General features: G+C 52.0%; 2 protein-coding genes across 6 annotated transcripts in view; one reads left to right on the top strand and one right to left on the bottom strand.

The window, feature by feature from the left end:
• The window catches only part of Rsph14 (radial spoke head 14 homolog), an 84,409-nt gene that overhangs the window by 20,406 nt on the left and 43,813 nt on the right, over nucleotides 1-20,190 (bottom strand). The gene's annotated exons all lie outside the window — the stretch shown is intronic.
• Gnaz (G protein subunit alpha z) overlaps nucleotides 1-20,190 on the top strand; it is a 55,108-nt gene that overhangs the window by 11,327 nt on the left and 23,591 nt on the right. For both annotated transcript variants that reach the window (XM_063225869.1, XM_063225870.1), the window contains exon 2: nucleotides 12,644-13,855. In XM_063225869.1, coding sequence (XP_063081939.1) covers nucleotides 13,133-13,855 — 723 coding nt within the window. In that variant the 5' untranslated portion in view covers nucleotides 12,644-13,132. The remainder of the gene's footprint in view (nucleotides 1-12,643; nucleotides 13,856-20,190) is intronic.

Here is a 20,190-nt window from a genome sequence, read left to right as displayed (position 1 = left end):
ATTCCATGTCGTCTTCCTGAGGGACACTGATAGGCTATGACCTGCCCAGCTACAGCAGAGCCATTGGTTGGGTTGGTCTGTCTGAGAACAGAATGGGGTCAGGAGTCACACTGTGTATATTAACCTGCTCTGTCCTATAATCCAGTTGGACATTGGTTTCAGGCGGGGGTTTTTGTTTTTTGTTTTTTGTTTTGGTACCAGGATCGAACTCACGACCTCGCACTTGCCAGGTAGGCGCTTTTGCCACTGAGTTAAATCCTCAGCCCAGGACATCAGTTTTAGAATAAGCTGGGAGCAGTCAGATAGTACACACCTGTACTCTCAGACTTTTAGAAGGCTGAGGCAGGCGTTTCAACCTAGGTTGGATAATTTAGCAAGTACTTGTCTTGGGGTGTGGAGTGTCTGGGAATGTACCTTAGTGTGAAAACCCTTGGTTCAGTCCCTAGTATCAAGGGGAAAAAAAAGGTGGGGGGAGCTTGGAGGAGGCAAAAGAGGGGAGTACTTTTACTAAAAGACTGCCAGTTTCTGGGTACCAGGCCTGTTAGGTACTCATATGCCAAGATTGTGGGGGCAGTGTGAAAATGCTAGTCCAGTAGCCTGGGCCCTAGTGACTATGGAGTGACTACAAAGAATCCACATGCAAAGTCATATGTCCCCAAGCCCAAATCAGTAATTTGCGTTGCATGCCCACATGCTGTCATTTTTCAAATGTTTGCAGAGACTTTCGTGATAAATGAAATGCAAGTCATTTGCAAGTATACATAAAGCTTGGTGACCAGAAATTCGTTTCTCTCGGTCACCAACATTTGCTGGGTAAATGGGTGCCCTCCTTTCTTACTGTAAAGCATCCTAGCAGGCTGAGCACCCAGGACAGTGGCAGCTCTTGGGTACCCCCAAACATACCCCTTTGAAGTCAGCTCTGTTTGTCCCAACCCTCTTTATGCCAGTTGTTTAGTCATGTCATTGAGTATTACATAAACTGATGGAAGTTGAACATAAAGGGGGCTTCCACGAAAATCAAAATAGGTGTTTTGGAGGACTGTGCTTCATCTTGATGTGGACAAGACAGAGAGACATTGACAGGGTTTGGATTCTAGTTACTTGTATCTCACTGGTGTTGGAGAAAGTGAACTGGATGTTGCACAAGGTACTCTGTGGTTGAAAGACAGTGTGGCTACTCCAGAAGGTGAACCTATGCGGGAAAGGTCTTGGCTCTCTCCAAACCCTGGCATGTGAGTTTGCATGTGTCAGTTTTAAGTGAACATAAAATATTTAACATACTTGTGTACTGTTTCTGAGGAGTCTCTGGTATAACTCACTCTTCAGTAGACTAGCCAGTGACCCAACCTTGATAGCAGCTTTTGGTCACTAATGAATGTTAGAAATGTGTCTCTATGATGATACTGGGATCTGTAGGTTGGCGTTTATTGTTTGTTTTGTGTTGTTGTTTACCCAGAGTGGGTCATTCTACATGGAAAGGTTGTAAACTGTGGTCTGGGAACCAAGACAAGGCCTCAGAATCAGGGAGGAAGAGGAGATTGCCCAGTGACATAGCAGGGCTCTAAGGACAGGCCAGTTTGGAAGCCCCTTCCCCCAGAGCTATGGAGGCAAAGAATCCTTACAGCCCCCAGACTACCTCAGAAGGAGAGTCTAGGGGTCAGCTTTGTAGGAGGAGAGGATGTGGATCAAAGGGCCAGAGAGCCCTCAGCCTAGGAATGCTGTGTGTGTGTGCTGTCCTCTATGATTCCCCTACTCCCTGCTCCCCAAGGCTGCCATTTATTTCAGTGAAGTGTAAAGTGGTCAAGATAGTGTTTTCCCAGGGACTGGAGCTGGCTGGGATGGGAGCAGGCAGGCAAAGAAGCTCCTCCAGGGAGAGCTGGGTGTGGAATTGGAGGGGCAAACAGAAACTTCAAGGAAAGGAATCTTGTCCTGCATGGGAAAAGGAATTGGAAGCTACAGAGGTTGGAGTCCTTAAGAGACTGGACTGCAGCTCTGAGAGGGGCAGGTGAGATACCCACTCGGGTATATTTGTAGAGAGCAGAAGCAAGAGGACCAGTGGAGAGATCAGATAAAGGAGGCCCTGGGATTCCAACAGAGCTGAGTCCTAGAGTCACGGGGGTGCGATGCCTCCAGGAACTACCCATGGGCCAAGAGAGGCCTAAGTGGCAGGCTCCTAAAAAGGTCAGGTTAGGTGACACTTTCAAAAGGAAGTGCTGTAGATGCTTCTGAGCTCTATACAAACATTTTTTGGTGTTCGTTTCATCTGTCCATCCATCTGCTCTGCAAATCTTTCACAACACCTGCTTTGACGGAAGTAGAATTGGCAGCCAGGGGAGGGAGGGCAGAATAAGAGCCTAGACTAATCGTGGTGGGGATTCCAGAACAACAGCACACACACTGCAGTCAAGGAGTGTACCTCGGCAGGAGCTGCCAACCTCCAGAGGGAAGGACCAGTCAGCTGGCATTCCTTCTTCCTTCCTTAGATGTGGATACAGTCCTGCTGCCCCATCAGCCACACACTATACTTGGTTCAAGGTTGTAGGGGACTGAGTGCCAAGTCCACTGGGCTCAGGGTCCTTAGGAGAGGAAGTTCCTCTTCCATTTTTCAAAGAAGGATGTTCTCATGCCGATAGGATAGGGCAGGGCATTGGGGGGTACACCCAGGGAGGTGGGACCCTTGCATGGTTAATAGGAAGGAAGGAGTGGGGTTGTGAAGCCCATCTTTCTCCAAAGGACAGTTCCTGGGGAGGGTGACCTGTCCTTCTCTTGTCCAGTGTCACTAGTGTCAAGACAAGCAAGAGTTTTATCTAGGAAGGTGTGGCTTCTCAGTCTCAAAATGTGTGTTGTATCAAAGGCCTACAGCTATCAGACCCTTCCTGACAACAGTCGTACTGGGAAAGCAAAGGGGTTCAGAGGGGGCCAAAATACAGTGTTTGTATCGACTCTCACTAAGCACCTGCTCCTCACTGGTACTGCTCCATGCTGGGATAGCGCCTTGACAGCCAGGCAGCCCTGCCCTTCACCCTGAGACCCAGTGGGAAGCTAGACAGCCCAACCATTCAGTAAGGTCATTTCAGATAGCTGAGCTGGAAAGACAGAATGCATGTCTCCACCTCCCAGCCAAGCATAAACACAGGTGCCAGCCTGACTCACTCTCTCCAGCACACGCTGTTGTTCAGTGTTCAATTTTCCCGGTGTATGTCCAAATGGTATCACACTGTAACCTAGAGGAGCTATAACATGGAAGTACTTCTTTGCAGTCAGGGAAAATTGCTGCTCCAGGTGACTCCTGTTATATCCTGGGTTCCCTGCACATCCCTGCCCAAAGATATTCAGCCCATCCATGTGAGTCACTTGCTCCAGACAGAAGCCTCCTTCAGAGCCCCTGAGCTTTCAGGGGACAGCTTGTAGGCTTATATCCCCCTCAGAGAGGAACAGACATGGTTTCCTGGGGCATCCCCCCAGGCTGCTATGAGCTATTGGAAACACACAGAGTTCCCATCTGCCCTAACTGCGGTGTCAGCTCTGACAGTTACCTGGGCCCTTCGTTTCCTCAGCTTTTCCTCACTGGTACCATTCTGCATCCTTCACTCTGTCCTCATTTCCACAACACTGGTCTTCATGAGGAATGACCCGGCTGCCTTATTTGCTCGTGGTCCTCCCAACCAGAGTATGATCTCATCGATGCACCAGCTTGCATTCCCCTGTCCCTGAGCAAGGCCGTCCACTTTGGGGTGCAGTTTTGAAAGGGCCTAGTATTGATCATGGTGGGCTAATTGATCACTTGCCCTCACACATCTAATGGTAGAGGGCCTCAGGCCTGGGCACACATGCAAGATTACTTAAAAGTTCTGGGTGAAGCAGTTGAGAGCACCCTGCTAAACAGGCAAGTGGAACTGAGCCAGGAAGGGGATGACCCACTTCTCTGAGACAAGAGGTGGCCTTGGGTCTGAGGACAAGGAATACAGTGTTCACATCATAGTGGAAGAGCCCCATTGCCAGGGTGTCCTAGCAGAGAGGGTCGTTGTGCCCAGGCTTCCTATGCAGCCCATCTGTGTCTACAGGAGGCAGCAGGAACACAGCCCAGCTCCTCAGAGCGGGGGGCTGGGCAGCCACCAGACCATATGAGGTCACAGCTTTGAGCAGTGCTAACCCTTCCTGTGAGGAGCATAATCCTTTTTATTGCTCATGCAATCCTTTCCTTCAAGGAGAAAATCCCAGTTTGGTGCCAGTGTGGGCCTCACATCCTCCAGCAGGTGATAATCCCTGTTGTTTAAGAAACAGCAAGTGGCCTCACCTGGCCCTTGTGCAGGCACCGGTCCCTGGCTAGCAGCAAAAGCAGTTGCTTTCCACTGTTGTATATTTCAGATTACTTCCGTCTGTGGTGAGTGACTGGCTTGCCATTTAAAATCAGGATGTGAAGCTTTATTTTTTTTAAGAACAGTCATTTAAGTAAAAAGAGAAGTCCATTTAAAGAAAAGCATTGAGTAAATAACAGCAGGTGATACCCAGATATGGCCAGGTTAGTCTGTGGTGTGGAGGTGGAGTAGGATGGCGTGGCAGAGTCTGGGTGGTAGTTTAGCCCTGTAGATTCTCAGCCAAGTGACTCTGAGGAATTCGCCTCTTCTCTTTCTATAGCTATGAAGTTATGGCCACTTCCCAGGCCTCGTCATACATGAGATGACACATGTGTGAGCACAGGCAGGTGCCCTAGCAGCAGGAGCAAACACATGGGGCATGGAGGTGCAGCTGTTCCATAAGCATAGCCAGTCACAGGCTTCTGTGCCCAGGGTCCCTGAGCATGCTGTAGGCCTGGAAATTACTCTGAGTCACAGCAGAAATCCAACGTTTTCTTCCCAGTCCTGCCATGCCTAGCTTTCTTGGGACAGACATTCCCCAGAGCCCAGCCCACAGCTGTCCCTGTTCAAGAGCACGTATAGAAACAGCTTCATGAAGAGTCTGCCAGAACCCTGGACTGTGACCAGACAATTACAGGGATGCTTGTGGATCGCGACTGCCATAAAAATCAGGCTAGAAAGGCAAAATCCACAGTCATGAGGCCCTAGCATTCATGGTGCCCCCTTTACCCTGGGTTAGAGGCTTAGGGGACAGGGAAGGAAAGTTAGAACTGGCAGAAGAACTGGGCAACACAAAGGACACCTGGGTCCTCAGAAACTTCCATAATAAAGGACCTTGTAGATCCAGACCAGGCTCTGGCTGCATTCTGGGGCAGGAGAGGAACATGCAGCATTTCAGCTGAAAGCAGAGACCACGGGCCAGTAAACCAGGCGTAAAAGGGCAGTGGAAAATGTTTCCTTATTAAGAGGGAAAGAAACTGATTATCTGTGGTAGCCACAGGCATGGGCTTTTCTGGTCCTTCAGTTTCTGACATAGAGCCACCATGCAAGCTGACTTGGGTATGGCAGCTCCAGAGAATGAGGGAGAGGATCCACTCGAGCTCAGTTTACATAGGCTCACTCCACGCTGTCGTGAGACACTCAGAAAGCACCTCCCAACCACTGAGTCAGGGAGCCTAAGGCCAGCAGGATGTGAACCACCCATGTGCCTTGAGTGTAGGTTTCTGCAACCTCAAAATACATTTCTCTTGCTAATGCCTGAAGATTAGCAGATACGGGCTGGCTATGGGGCTTGAGCCTTCCCCAATCTATCTGATATCCTTGTGTAAGAAAGGGCCTATGGTCACAGACACCAGTATGTTCAGTTAGCAACCTCCCTCACCTCTTCCAGATCACCACAGAGTGGCTGTTAGGTACCAGGGCGGGACTGGCAGGTCAGAGGGCTGTTTCCAGGACAGAAGGCATCACAGGGTGCTCTAGCGCTGAGCTAGAAGCAGCTAGACATAGGCAATCATTCAAATCCCACAGGGTGCTCTAGCCCCGAGCTAGAAGCAGCTAAACACAGGCAGTCCCAAGACAACTCTCCGGAGGACTAATATTGGTGGGTGAGTGGGTGATTTCTGCTCTCACTCCCAAGGCATAGAACTACAGACACTGCTGATCCCTACACTGGAGCTGAACCTGCTCCAGGCCAGGACCTTAGCTGATAGGCACAGGAGAGAGGGATTTCCAAGAAATCAGAGTATATGGTTATCCGGGGAGAATTGGGGACCCACTGGTTTGCCAGGAGTATACCCTCCCTCTACTTTGCTAGCCCTGTGGTCTTGGAGTCCTACCTACTGACCCTGGCAGGGCTGGCCATCTAAGTGATCTCTGCCTGAGTGTCAGACCAGACCATTGCTTCTACATCAGTTCACAGTCCCAAATATTTGTCTATCTCCTCAAACCTAAACTGATTACTGGGAGAGGACCCTTATAGGAACCTTTACTTGTCCTGGTTCATCCTTTCTGGTGGTACAAACTTTCCTGGGAGACCAGAAGGGAAGACAGCAGGCAGCCAGAGCATTGGACAGTAAAAGACTTGGCTCTTTGTCCCCAAGGAAATGGGGTGCAGTGATGATGTAGCCTGGCCTGTAAGCTGATAAGTCTTCCTGCCCCAGAGTTCCCTTGGCTTAGCCTGGCTAGGGCAGTGACTCTTCAGTGACCTTGGCTCTGGGTTACCACCCAGGGGAGCTGCGTTGTCTGACTGCTTCAGGGAAGCTCTGAGAGAGGCTTTTGGGGAAGAGACTGAGAATAGGATGATGCTGTTTTAGTTGACTCAGGGAACCATGGGCATGATTATGTTGCCCAAGTTCTGTGCCCAGTGAGGATTGAGCCTCCAGGCTGTGTAAATAGGCCAGGGGAAATCATTAGTGGCTGGTGTGGAGGGCAGCCAGGATGCAAAGGCCCTGAGAAAAGTGGCAACACCACTCGTCCACAACTATGTCCCTACCTGATATCTGTTCCAGGAGCATCCTGGAGAAGGCCAGGTCTGGGAAAGGGGTCAGCGTGGCATTAGGTGACCAGGGTCAAAGGCCCGAGTGCAGGCAAGGAGGGTCCTGAAAGGAGTAGCCCCCACATGTGCTGCAGAGTCTGGCCTAGAGACTTCAGGGAGCAAGGGACTTTAACCAAAGGGGTTCTTAAGCAGGTTCAGCACCCTGGAAACCTTTGGGTAGATGAGTCAGAAAAGCCTGCTTGTCTGAAACCAGAGACCAGGGCAAGCTAGTTTCCCAAGACTGCCAGAGAGGAGGCAGGGCAGCTGCAGACTCAGGCCTGGTGAATTTACCATGCTGTGTGCTCAAGCTTTGGATGTGGGGGTGGGGCTGGCTGGTGCTCAGTGATTAATGCAGTTCACACATCTGTACTAAGCTCCAGGCATAAAAGAATAAGGTCCCACACAACTAGGGCAAATAACAGCCCCCTCTACACCTGTTGCTTCCTCCCACCATTCTCTCTCCAAAACCACCCAGGTCCAGTCCCAGGGGGCACTCTGAATGCTTTCCTGCTCCACATAGCTGCCATTCATCAAGAGGCACTGCCCACTGCACAGTCTGTGTCTCATGGAGCCACCTGCTGAATCTGCCTCCTCAGCCCTTGCCCACATTGTCACTTCTCACCTAGACATCAAGTGTGCAGGAGCCTCCCCCGCTCTAGCTCAGTCCAGCACCCATAGGGTCATGGCATCTCTTGCCCAAACCCTGACTGTCCCCTGGGTGACTTGCCTGGTGACCTCAACACTAGCTATTCCTCCTGTCTCTTAGACTAGCAGGCACTTTCCCAGCTTTCTACCAGCAATGCCGTCATCCTCAGATGCCTGCTTGTCTGCCTGCTTCACCACCTATTCACAGCCATCACTCTCCTTTTGGGAGGCTGGCCACACCCACCTTTGCAGACTTGTAGTCTGCCCTTTCCACCCATTACCCTTCTTATCTAGAGCTCCATGTCATTCTGTGTACCATCTGTGGTCTGAATCCTGCTGTCCCAGCTGAGCAGACTTGGAGATTGGGTCTTTGGTTGCCTTACTCAGCAGAACATGCCTCACCTCTATCAAATACCTAGCTCAAATCCACAACTCAATAGGTAAATATGAGATGACAGAGTCTCTGCCCCTCTTCCTGTTGCCCCACACCCCTCCAGTGCACCACAGTTGGTCTCCATGGCCACTTCTGCATACAACGCAGGACTGTAGGCAGTACACAGTCACACCCACACACATGCAGCTGCACACAGACACATTCAAGCAGGTCCAGACAGGTAGACACGGGCATGGATCTGCACGAGGGGCTTAAAACCTTTCAGTGGCTTCTTCTCTCCATGAAGGAAGACCAAGGCCCTAACCTGGCTTCTTTTCTGCCCTGACTTTTCCTCTCATGCTGTACACCTGTCCTCTTTGTACCCGGCCACGTTGCCCTCCCTTCAGTTCTGGAGTCACCACAGTTCATCACTGCTGTCCCCATTACACAGCCACATATACTACAGGACCTTTGCACAAGCTCCTCTGCCCATTGTGCTCTTTCCCTTGCCTACTCCTCTGGCTTTTCCAGCTATGCCTGGTAGCAGCGTGGTAAAGGGTCAGCAGTTTCTGGGCCAGGGAATAATGTGCTCATCCAATTCTTGGCCTGTGCCTCTGGGCCAAATGTCATCAGGTTCCCTTAAAGTGCAGTAAAGCTCCAGGTTAGACTCAGAGAGAGGACTGGCAGAAGCCAAGCCTCAGAGTGGGCAGGACTGAGCAGAACTGTGTTAAGGTCCTGTTAGACCAAGCTTAGGCTCCTGCTCACAGGCTTTTCTGCGTCTGTGCACAGTCCCATGCCCCATCCATTGCACTGCTTCACACTTATACCCCCCAAATGTGGCCAAGCCCACAGAGCTGCCCACAGAGCTGCAGGGAAGACTCTGGGTAGACTTCAGTTTGTTTGGTACTGGTGAAAGACAAGGCTGCCTCAAGCAGCAAACCTTGCCTTGTTACGACTGTTGGTTGCTACGCTATACAGGTCCTGTTATGCACAATTGCTGTCTGGCTACAATTTTCCTTTTATTTTCTCCATTTCCCTGTGGCTGCCCATTCACGCTGATCAGGAGCCACATGGGCGTCCCACTCAGCAGCACTTCAGACCGCCATATGCCAGCCCATTGTCCCCACCCTGCTCTCCTCATTCCCAGAAGCCCAGTCTCTCAGTGTTGGGGTGATGGAGCATATAATTCCTGAAGCACAAAACACTGCTCAGACAGAGAGGCTTTTCTTTCTGCCATGCGGGGTTAAAGGCTAGGTGGGCACAGTTCACTCTCCTTAAGACCTGGTACTGTGTGCTGCCAGGGCAAAGCAGGACAGACCTTGTTGGCAACAGAGGAAGCTAGGGATTGGAGGGGCAGGGGAACCCCCACACACAAGGCTCATGCAGGTACCCTACCCAACCGGACCTGTTCAACCAATAGAACTAGAGCCCCTGAGAGGCTATTGATCATCAGTAGGGAGCAGGATCAGCAAGAGCTACCTCTCTTCCACACACATGGCCTCCATGCTCCTAAGGAAATCCTACTGTAAAAGGAAAGACCGAAAAAAGGTAGGGCATAGGGCAGATAGATGCTTTCAGCAGGAGAGAGAGGGTACCCTGCTGGCAGGGGCAGTGCTGTATGTGAGCTGACCTGTGAAGAACATGCACAGTTCCGGTACAGAAGCCAAGCAAAAGGCACCAGACAGGAGCTGCCTGAGGAGAGCCAGGTGATAGACCAAGTCTTGCAGAGAATAGCCTGTGCCAGAGCTAGTGAGCTCCGCAGGCCACACTGCTGCGGGGTGGGACACAGATGTCAGTGGGGCCCTGAGGCAAGGCGCCATTGTGTACTTCCAGGAAGTGGTCAGTGGCTTAATCTTTACAGGTGTCGCTCGCACCCACAGCAGAGGTCTGCTCCACCCAATATCCAGAAATTACAGCTCTGGAAGTCACCTCCCTGGAAGACACCATGTCCCAACAATGAGGTCACTGTAAGGCATCCCAAGGCAGCTAGAAGCCTGCTTTGGAGGTGGTAGTGAACAACTTGGGAGGTTCTTTTGGGAGGAACCAGTTTTCTAGGTGATTTCTGTCTTTGATGCTGACCAGTTAAAGGAACATTTAAAGCCTGACTGTACCTCAGATTTTAAAACACTGAGTAAAGAAAAATGATGATAGCAAGGGACACCCCAAGCTGGCCTTTCAGGAAAACGAACATAAACAGATGTGCTGAAATAATGGCAGGGAGAGCCCAGTACCCCTGGCAGCCGCTGGGAAGGTCCCTGAAAAGATACCCCACAAAGCAGGCTGAAGGTTGTATACACCTTTCCACCCCCAGGGTTGTGGGTCATCAGCGGAGATGTGAGAGGAGCTCTGGGTCCCTTGACCTCTACATGCTACCAGTCTATGTCAGACTAAGGCAAGCCCCAGGCTTGTGATGAGAGACCAAGTCTTGTCAGTGCCATGACAGTTATTTGCAAGCCCTTTTTCCTAACATCACTGAAGGAAATATAAGAGGATAAAACACAAACAGTAAAATACTTTCTTAGGATTCCACAACAAAAACTCATCATTGTTTGCGCAGTAGCTTCTAGACCTTTGCTTACACAATGTATGCATGCATGTATTGCTTACCCATCATCCCTAAGCAGGTGGTCCTGGGGCATCTACTGTATTTGAGGATGGTACATCTTAAGGCTTCCATTCTCAGACATAATTTCAGCCGCATTGGGAGCAGACTAAACACCCTTTATGCACTGCTTTGTCAGCAGAGATGCTGCAAGGGTATTCATTGGCACACTGCTTCATGGCTTCTTGGTGGGTACAACTGCAGAGAAGTGGGAAAGTTCCTGCTAAAGGTTACCTACGTGCTAGCCACTGCTCTGTTAGTAGGATTTAAGGCAAAAGCCTGCTTGCCCAGCACTCCTGGTAAAGTAGGAGCTGACATCAACACACAAGGTCATGCAGGTCCCACGTTAGCTGAAGGTTATAGAGGCAGCAGTGAGTCGAGTACAAAACAACAGATGAGACCCAGCTGAGGCGGCAAAAAAAGAGGGTAGAGGGTGGTGCTAACTGTGATAGGGACAGTGGGGTAGTAATAGCTACTGGCAGACACTTAGAGTACCAGGCACTGTGCTAGACGTGTTGCTCTTCACAGGTACTTCACAGATACCAATACCAGTCAGGGACAAGCTCATAGGGTAATATCCCCAAGGCCACACAGCTGGTGACAGGTAAGAGGATACCTAGGCAAGGGCCATGTAGAGGCTGAGACATCCTCAGAGCAGTGGGGCAACATCAAAGTTTGGTCCAGAGAGAAAGAGAACAGAAGAAAATGGAGGTCACAGCCACAAAGGGAACAAAACCTTGGGCCAGGGAAAGATCTAGTAACTGGGGGCCTGGCTCAGCGGAATTGCTGGGACTAGAGGTAGAAAGTCTTTTAAGAGGCATGGGCAGGGTGGTGTGAGGTGTGGATGACAGATAGAAAGACAGAGTGCCGTTTTCTGAGGATCCTGGAGCAGAGTAAGTGGAGGGATTGGGAGAGGCTGAATTCCAGATGTTGCTCATACCTAGAAGTGGAGACAAGGAGAGACCCTTGGCTGCTAGGGTCTGTTTGTCCTAGGCCCACTGTAGGGATTCCACAGTGGGAAGGGAGCATCAGAGGGTGAATATTGGCCATGGCAGGATGACAGAGCAGAAAGACGCCAGGGGAGGGAAGGCAAGAGGCAGGTACCATCCTGGGCTCTCATGTGGGGCAGAAACCCTAATGCCTGCTGGAAGGGGGTTGGCAGGTCTTAGACGTTTCCTGGGGTGCACCTCTCTCCCTGCCAGTCAGCAAGTGGCATGAAGGAGTTTTGATCCTGCTGTCCAGGCCCAGTCAGAGTCAATGAAAGGTTTGACTTGAGACCGCTGTATTGTCCTCCTTAGCCTGGACTCAAGTGATTCTCATTGCCCTTGGGAGTTGAGCAATCTTTCTTGCTTTTCCTGGACAAACTTCACCGCAGTACCTGTTGCTCAGGTCCTATCTCCCTGCTGCCTCCTGTCCCCTGCCTTAGCTACCTCTGCCTATTTCTCAAGACCCAGCCCCAAGCTGCTGTCCACTTAGGCATGCCTTAGTGTCCTGCAGTCTGTGGCCTCTACCTTGCTTGGGCTCCTGTCCATATGCTTACTCTGAGGTTGGCCCCACAGAATGCCTTCAAGGGAAGGCAGAGGCTGGCCTTCCTGCAGTGTACATTCTGCCCAGTGACAGCAATGATAACCTAACTCCTTCAGGAAGCAGTGAGAACCTGGGAGACGCCCAATGACTGTAGGCCTGGGATTGGGAGTCCTGGGACTCTCCAGGAACTAAGCTCCATCGGGGCCCTTGAGTAATAAGGCACAGAATGCATCATAGTGGGGCCACATAATTGAACACTAGCAAGATGCAGAGGTTCAGGAAGGGTAAGGTCAGCCAGATCCAGTAAGCCAGGAGGGGTGGTGGATGTGAGTTTACCATAAGGGCAGGCAGGCAGAGGACTTGCATACTTCCCTTCCCGCTCTCTTATGCACCTGACTTCAACCAAACTGCCTGGCTGGGAGTGCAGTAAATGGGCATCAACCGGCCTGTTTGTTTTGCTGTACTAACTCTGCAGCACTCCAGAGGAGTAGTGAGTTGATGGATCATTCCCGCGTTTTCTGAGGCCCAGTCAGCTGCTCCCTTTCCCCATCCATGTGAGGTGGGGCCAAAGCAGCAGGCGGCTCACACTGTTCTCTGTTTGGCAGGTGAAGGGCCGGATGCACGGCTGGGAGCCCAAGGCAGGGGGGCCACAGGGAGCACTGGGCCCTCCAGCCGTGCTTAGCAGCATCGCCACAGCAACCAGCAACCAGACGGCAGCAGCCTAGGAAGACGGGCAGCAGCCCAGGCAGACACAAGTGGACGGCTTCCCACCGTGACCAAGGATAGGGAATGACTACAGCAAATCAGGCCACGCAGCTGACAAGGGAGGTGGAGTGTCGCTAGAGGGGAGGTGCGGCCACCGCCCCACTGCACGAAGCACCATGCCAGCTAGAGAAGAGGCACTGGGGCAGGGACTGCAGGGTGGCATGGCCTTGCCCCCCAGCCAGCACTAAGTGCTCCCAGGACAGCTGACTCTTGTTTGCTGAGTGCACTGACCCATATTTCTGCATCTCTCACTGAGGCCATCCCTGCTCAGTGGTGACAGCGAGAGGCACCAACCTGTGCTCTACTTCTGGGCCTGCCGCTGCCGGACCATGGGATGTCGGCAAAGCTCAGAGGAGAAAGAGGCGGCTCGGAGGTCCCGGAGAATCGACCGCCACCTGCGCTCAGAGAGCCAACGGCAGCGTCGAGAGATCAAGCTGCTCCTTCTGGGCACCAGCAACTCAGGCAAGAGCACCATTGTCAAGCAGATGAAGATCATCCACAGTGGTGGCTTCAACCTGGAGGCCTGCAAGGAGTATAAGCCCCTCATCATCTACAATGCCATTGACTCACTGACTCGCATCATCCGGGCCCTGGCTGCCCTCAAGATCGACTTCCACAACCCTGACCGCGCCTATGACGCTGTGCAGCTCTTTGCGTTGACGGGGCCGGCTGAGAGCAAGGGCGAGATTACACCCGAGCTGCTGGGTGTCATGCGGCGGCTGTGGGCTGATCCTGGGGCACAGGCCTGCTTTGGTCGCTCCAGCGAGTACCACCTAGAGGACAACGCAGCCTACTATTTGAATGACCTTGAGCGCATTGCAGCACCTGACTACATCCCCACCGTTGAGGATATTTTGCGTTCCCGGGACATGACCACAGGTATTGTGGAGAATAAATTCACCTTCAAGGAGCTCACTTTCAAGATGGTGGATGTGGGTGGGCAGAGGTCAGAGCGAAAAAAGTGGATCCACTGCTTCGAGGGTGTCACAGCCATCATCTTCTGTGTGGAGCTTAGTGGCTACGACCTGAAGCTCTACGAGGATAACCAGACGGTGAGTGAGGCCCAGTTTTCCACTGCTTGTTCCTGCTGTCCTGGGAAGCAGGTAGACTTGCATGGGCAGGGAGAGGTCACAGTCAGGAAAACTGGGACTGAGCCTGTCACAGCTACCCAGTGTCTACAGCTGGCTCCAGTGAGATGAGGCCTCGAATATCTGTGCTGTGCTCAGAAAACACAGTGTGGGACATGGCTTGTGTTGTGGGTACAGCAGTACGTCAGGGTCCCTTCTGCCTGACATCAATCCCAGAGTGTTAGGCCTTATGGGTCCCCCTGTAAGATAGCTCTTTGGGGCTACCCTCATCTGGGAAGCCTGATTTTAACCTAGATGACTGTGCTTTCACAGACTGTTGGAACTCCCACCCCCAAGTGACACCATACTCCTGGGCTGCACCGAAGGCAGCCTAGCTTACCACCCCATCAAGTGCAATCACCCTGCCCTCAGCAGCAGATGGAAATGCACCTGTGGCCCTTACTGACCCTGGCTTCTCAGGCCTTTCCCAGCTGTGCAGTATAGCGATTATGCCCCTACCTTAAGCTTTTAGGCCACAGAGGCCACAGGATAAGAGAAGACAAGGCCTAGCCAGGTGCTATTGTTGCTCCACATAGCCGTCTGGCAGATCTGTGAAGCTCTTACCAGCGCTGGACAGTATAGGTCTGAGGACCTATAGCCACCCGCAGAACCCCATCTCAATCCCCAGAGTCTAGTTAACAAAGTATAATCCCATGGCACCAGGACCTGGGCTTGGGGTTCTCAGGGTGGAAACTCAGTAAGTGGATGAAGATTCAGTGGAACCGTTGGCTTGGGCTGTGAACAGCTATGTGGGGAAGGGGGATCAGAGGCATGATTAGGGCAGGGATGGGCAAAGAGAGACCTAGGCCAGTGCTAAGCTGGTGAGGGCTTGAGAGGGGAGTTACTCAGACAGGAGACCAAAGAGGCGCCTGGCAAGGACATGGTGGGCCCCATCTTCTAGCCCAAACAAGGTAGAAGGCCCAGTACACAAGGGACCTATGGCCTCCCCAGACACCCAAAAGGGGCAGACAAGTGATGGACGTCCTGGGACTATCCTCAGCAGAGGTTTATGCTAGACAGGAGCACTGAGAAAAGACCCAGAGCCTAGTGTAGTGGGGGAATGGAGACAAACAGGAAGTCCCTTAAGGAGCAGTGAGTGGGGCTGTGTGTGCCCTGGAGCTCAGAGGGAAGCAGTGATGCTGGTGGAGGAATATTGTGCAAATGGAACCGCCACCAGATGAGAGCCCAGCCTCCATACTTTGAAAAACTGGCCTCTGAAGTTGGTAGCAAAGATGGAGCTCCTTCCTTCATCCAGTCTTGTTAAGGCGTGTGGCAGCTTTATTACTTGGTTTCGTCTGAGGTTTCTAACTTTGGTTCTGGGGCCTCCAAGAGAGTCGGTGAAAGGCTCCAGAGTCTGGCCACAGTGCTCAATGCCAGAATGTTCTCTGAGAGGAGGTCTGTGGCCTCTTCATCAGGTAGCTATGGAGGCAGGAACAGGTCATCTTCCTTTCGTGCATCTGGACTCTTCCCTAGAATTGTGCTCAGCTATTATGATGGCACTAGTGGTGAGGTGATAATTCGGAGATGCTGTGGTCTAGTCTAAGGCTGTCTCTATATGAATGAGATGTCTTCAGGGTTTTAGCCCTCTTACTCCTCTGAATGTCCCCTCTCTGGCACTTCATGTTCTTGTTAGAGCTGACATCCCAGCAGATGATCAAAGTCAGGCTCCCTTGATAGGCATTACTGAGAACAGAGAACTTTGGATTGAACAGGCTGTGAGACAAAGTCAAGTACATGGGCTTGGCCTGGGGATCAGTATCATGGCAGATCTGCTGGCCACACCACAATTACCAGTCATACCAGCTCAGACAGTTGGCTCTCTGTGCTCCTACTTCTGTGCCCGGAGCTGATGAGAAATGGCTAAGGAGCCTTCTAGGCCTGGATCCCAGGGTGCCTCACCTACCATCTCCAGGGCAGGCATGGTGAGTTTCCTCAGTGCCAGGCTTGGCTCCTAGATCATCCTTTCCAGACCATATCCATAGGTTGCCTGGCCCAAAGGCAGAAAGCCTGCACTCTGAGTTTCATGGCAGGCTTTGGCTATCATCTGTGTTCTCTGAGCCAGTCAGTGGGAAGGCAGGTGAACGGTCCTCGTCAGGCCCAAGGCCACACCTTTGCCTGCCCCTGCCCCCCATTCTGCTGCCTCTCCCCTCTCTGCTCTGGCCATTAGCAGCTTGTTTTGCTCTCATAACAGCGTTTTGTTCAGCATTAAGCTCAGGACCTTCCTGTTTTGTTCTTCAGGACTCATCCCAGTGATGCCCCCTTGAGAACCCAATCCCTGACCCCAGCCCAAGAACCTGCATACTCTTCCTCTGAGTTTTCATCACTGGGTGGGTCACTGTATATTCCTGAATAAGCTCTTGAGAAGACACTAGATTTTTTTCCCTGCACTCACCTCCTAAAGGGACCAGGCTCTAAGGTTTTCAAGGCATTTTCTGAAGTGGCAGGCACTGGTAGGGGCTGGCAGCTGGGCTTGCACACCTCTACCACCCTAGTTTCTGCAGCCCTGAAGAAGTGATTATTCACCAGAAAAGGAAATTCTTGATGAGAAACCCAAATGAGGCTGGAAATTCACTGGATTCCAAATGGTTCTGACCTTTCATGCTCCACCAGTAATATCTGGGGATGGAAAACAAACAGGCTGCTGAGGAAAGACAATACTCGCCCGAGATTCCTCCTGGGGTGGTGCCGGCAGTGAGCACCGCCTGCCTCTCCCTCCAGTCAGGCCAGGGCCAGTGCTGGCATAGAGGCTAAGACAAGCCTGCCACCGTCTGCCCTTTCCTCCTGGAATGCCTTGAACTGTCCTTACAGCCCTGGGAAAAGCAAATCAGCCAAGAACAGGCCATACTAATTTTTGCAAAAGCTAAATGATCCTCAGGGCCAGGTGCCAAGGCCCTAGATATCGCTTCTCCAGAGCTCTCCTTCCCTACTCAGCCACAAGGCCTCATCTTCTGTCTGACAGAGGCTGGCGGTGCCCCCTGCCCCCATGCCTGGCAAAGGAGCCACAGCACCCCCCCCCACCTCAGCCCGCCTGCTGGCTTCTGCGTCAGCACGTTGCCAAGGAGAGCGTCAGCATCTCTAGGCTCCTGGGCGTGAGGATTGCAGCAAGTGCGGGGCAGCACCTTGGAGGCGAGGGGAGGTAGATTCCAAGGCATCCATGGACCCTGGCAACAAGCAGATATGGGGAGCCACTCTTGGCCACAATTCCTACTCTTGCCCCAAAGAGGATTCGAAAGGTGCTAGGGCCAGTTCCCCTTGCAATCCTGGCAAGCATGGCGATTCTAGAGCCATGTGAGCCTCTAGTACCCCCCCATACACCCTCAGATGGCATCGGTGACTAAAACACAACCCAGTGACACATGGGAATTTCTCTCGGGCACCGTCCTGAATGATTCCGTGGAACAGAAGCACCTGTTGTTTCTGTGCAGACAGGGCACCAAGGTCAGGTGCAGGGTTGCAGTGGATAATTTCTCACCCTACCATATCCTGCTACATGAGGACAGACCCTGAAACCTGTGAGGACCCACTCAATCCAACCCAAGGCAGAAGCTCTGCTCTTCCTCTTTAGTGAATTTACAAAGGGTCAGTTGACAGAAACAGGTTGCTTTGTGGCCTCAAGAGAACTGTAGACAAAGAGGAGTTGAGAGGCCTGCACCCAGCAGCACTGGGGGAATAACAAGCACAGCGGTGACCAGTGGGGCTGTCTTCACGCCCTTCTCAGAGGCATTCGGGAGTCCAAGGGAAGTGTGGGGAAGCAGATGCCTGCCACCCAGCTTCTGTCCCTGCGGATCAGCTTATGGACTCTGCTGGACACTTAATGGAGGGATCTTTCAAAAGGAACAGATTAAGAGACTTGGTTGTAAAGTGTCAAATATTCTCACTTGGATACCCACAGGGAGCTTGCTGCCCATTTCCCGACAGAGCTGTCAGCATTCCCAGCCCTGTAACAGGCTCATTGTGTGCCCGCTGTAAGCCTGCTGGGGGCCTGCTGTGCAGGCACAAGGCCCTGGCTGGGGGCTGAGCATGATTGTGAGCCAAGTTTTAATATTTGCACAGGGAGCTTGGGGAGTGGGGGTAGGGGGGCAGTCACACCAGCACATCTGCTACCTGATATCTATAAACCTTCATCCCAAGAACACCTGCCCCCTTTCTCTAGCGCCAGCAGACAGTCTCAGGAGTGATCCATTTTGCTTTCACCTAGGACGAATGGTGGCCAGTTGGGCCTCACAGGTGGGCTGGGCCACAATATGGTTCACTCAGGAAGGCCTGGTGTCCCTCCTTCATTTAACCAAGGCACAGATGATCAACATGTATCAGAAAGGGGATGGGTAGGGACACAGGGGACATTGCCTTTGAGGGGGCAGGTTCTGTAGGTGATGAGTACTACAGCAGCCAAACACCAGGCAGATGGCTTTTGCCCAGCTCTAGACAATGGCCCGTGTCCTGCTGTTGGTCTCCTGAGCAGCCTTTCCCCACCCTTAGTCAGGTCAGTTGCCCACACACAGCCTGAAACCACCACCCGTATTGTAAGCGGGATATTGTCACACAGCAGACACTGAGTGCCTAGAGTGGGCAGGAAACAAGTTTGGGAAAATTTAGAGTCCCAAGGCCATGGCTTCAGCCCTTCTATGGGGCACTCCACAAGTGCTGATCTCTCAGAGGGGTCATGCCATTGAGAAATGAGTGGCCAGAGGCTGCCCTGTGAACAGCATGCTAGCACTGTGGTTGGTTTTTTGGCCTGAAAAGAAACTTGTTTTAGTGCTTTTAAAATGGCACTTATACAGCTGTGTCATGAAATGAGGCACTAAAGGATATGCCAGATGTGCACAGTAAAACCAGCTCTCACCTCTTGATAATGGAGCTGGTTACATCTGACCAAAGAAGGGGATTACAAATGGGAAACAGCCAGGGATGGACAAGCTCCTTCTCCCAGCACACACAGACTTCAACATAGACTTAAAAATCCCTTAGTGATCTTACACAGTCAACTTTGCACAGGAGGCAGAGTTTATATTACATAGTGCCAGACTGAGTCTAGCTCTCAGCGAGGGTCCAGTACTGCCTCCAGGAGATTCCAGAGATCTAGTCTTAACTATCAGCTGTATATCCTATGAACTGCAAAGGTGCTCCATTGAGAGACTTGGTATAGACTGGGTTCCACCCTGAGAACCACTGTATACCAGCTGCCCTTTAGGAAGAATGGAGAGTACCCAGTAGGGCTTGGGAGACATGAGTGGCCATCTCCCCGGCACCATCCCCCACCCATTCAGTGGCAGGACAACAGAGTACTCTGATGCAGCATGTTCCCACTTTGCCTCCTGCTCCTGACCCAGTCCAGGGTGTCGCTTCAGTAGTAGTGTCTAATGCTGAAAACTGTGCCAGAGAGGTGAACTGCCAACCTGACAGAAGCTCACTGCTCTCACATTGGGCACTGATCTCCCAGCAGCTTCTTCTCATCTTTTGTTGTGTCCAGATCATGTGCAATTTGTCTGTGACATCCACAAATCATTGTGACCGTGGGACAGCAGAGACCTCCTGGGCCAGAGCCAGAGATGGGACTAGGCCAACAGAGGTTTGTGTTTCTAAATTCTGGACAGCAGAGGCACAACTTGGAGAGGATCCACAAAGGTGGGAGACAGGGCCTTACTGTGGCAGATGCACAGTAGGCACACAGGGATTAGCTGTTCAAACCATCTCTCCAAGCAGCATCCTCTTCACTGGATATACAGGCATAGCTGGACCATTCCAGAGGTGCTGCCAGCACTTGTGAATACCCTCTACCACAACCTCAATGCAGGCTTCCCAGCCCAAGGTCTCTGGCTGTGCTACCTGGACATCATCCCAATCCTAACTGGTGCTGCAGCCATTTGGTTCGCACCTGAGTGGGCCTTGGGCTGCTCTGAGTCTGTGTTCTGGATCTTTGAAAATTGGGTACTGCTCAGCCAGGGCCCTGGCTTCATGTCAGTACCCATTGGGTATTGGCTCTAATCTCTGAAAGGCCGAGGGGCAGGGATATGTGTGGAGAAGGGGGCATGACCTGGCCCAAGGTCCATGGTACTTGCCAACTGGTATTTCAGACCCTTGGGCTGGAAACTCCTTCCTCCTGCTCCTAGGGGGATACATAGCCATAGAGGCGCCTCTCACTAGCAACTTCTTTCCCTTCCTCCTTCCCTGTCACACTGGGAGCTTCCAAAGGCAAGGCCATTCCTTAGTCCCCTTTGTGCAGTGGCTCCTTGCTCTTGGTGGGGCCTTGGTAAAATAAA

The sequence above is a fragment of the Cavia porcellus genome, unplaced genomic scaffold, assembly GCF_034190915.1.
Source record: "Cavia porcellus strain 051 isolate PalLab524CR breed Dunkin Hartley unplaced genomic scaffold, mCavPor4.1 scaffold_16, whole genome shotgun sequence".
Classification (NCBI taxonomy): domain Eukaryota; kingdom Metazoa; phylum Chordata; class Mammalia; order Rodentia; family Caviidae; genus Cavia; species Cavia porcellus.
The sequence above is the reverse complement of the archived record's forward strand: the minus strand, read 5'-3'. Positions and strand labels throughout refer to the sequence as shown.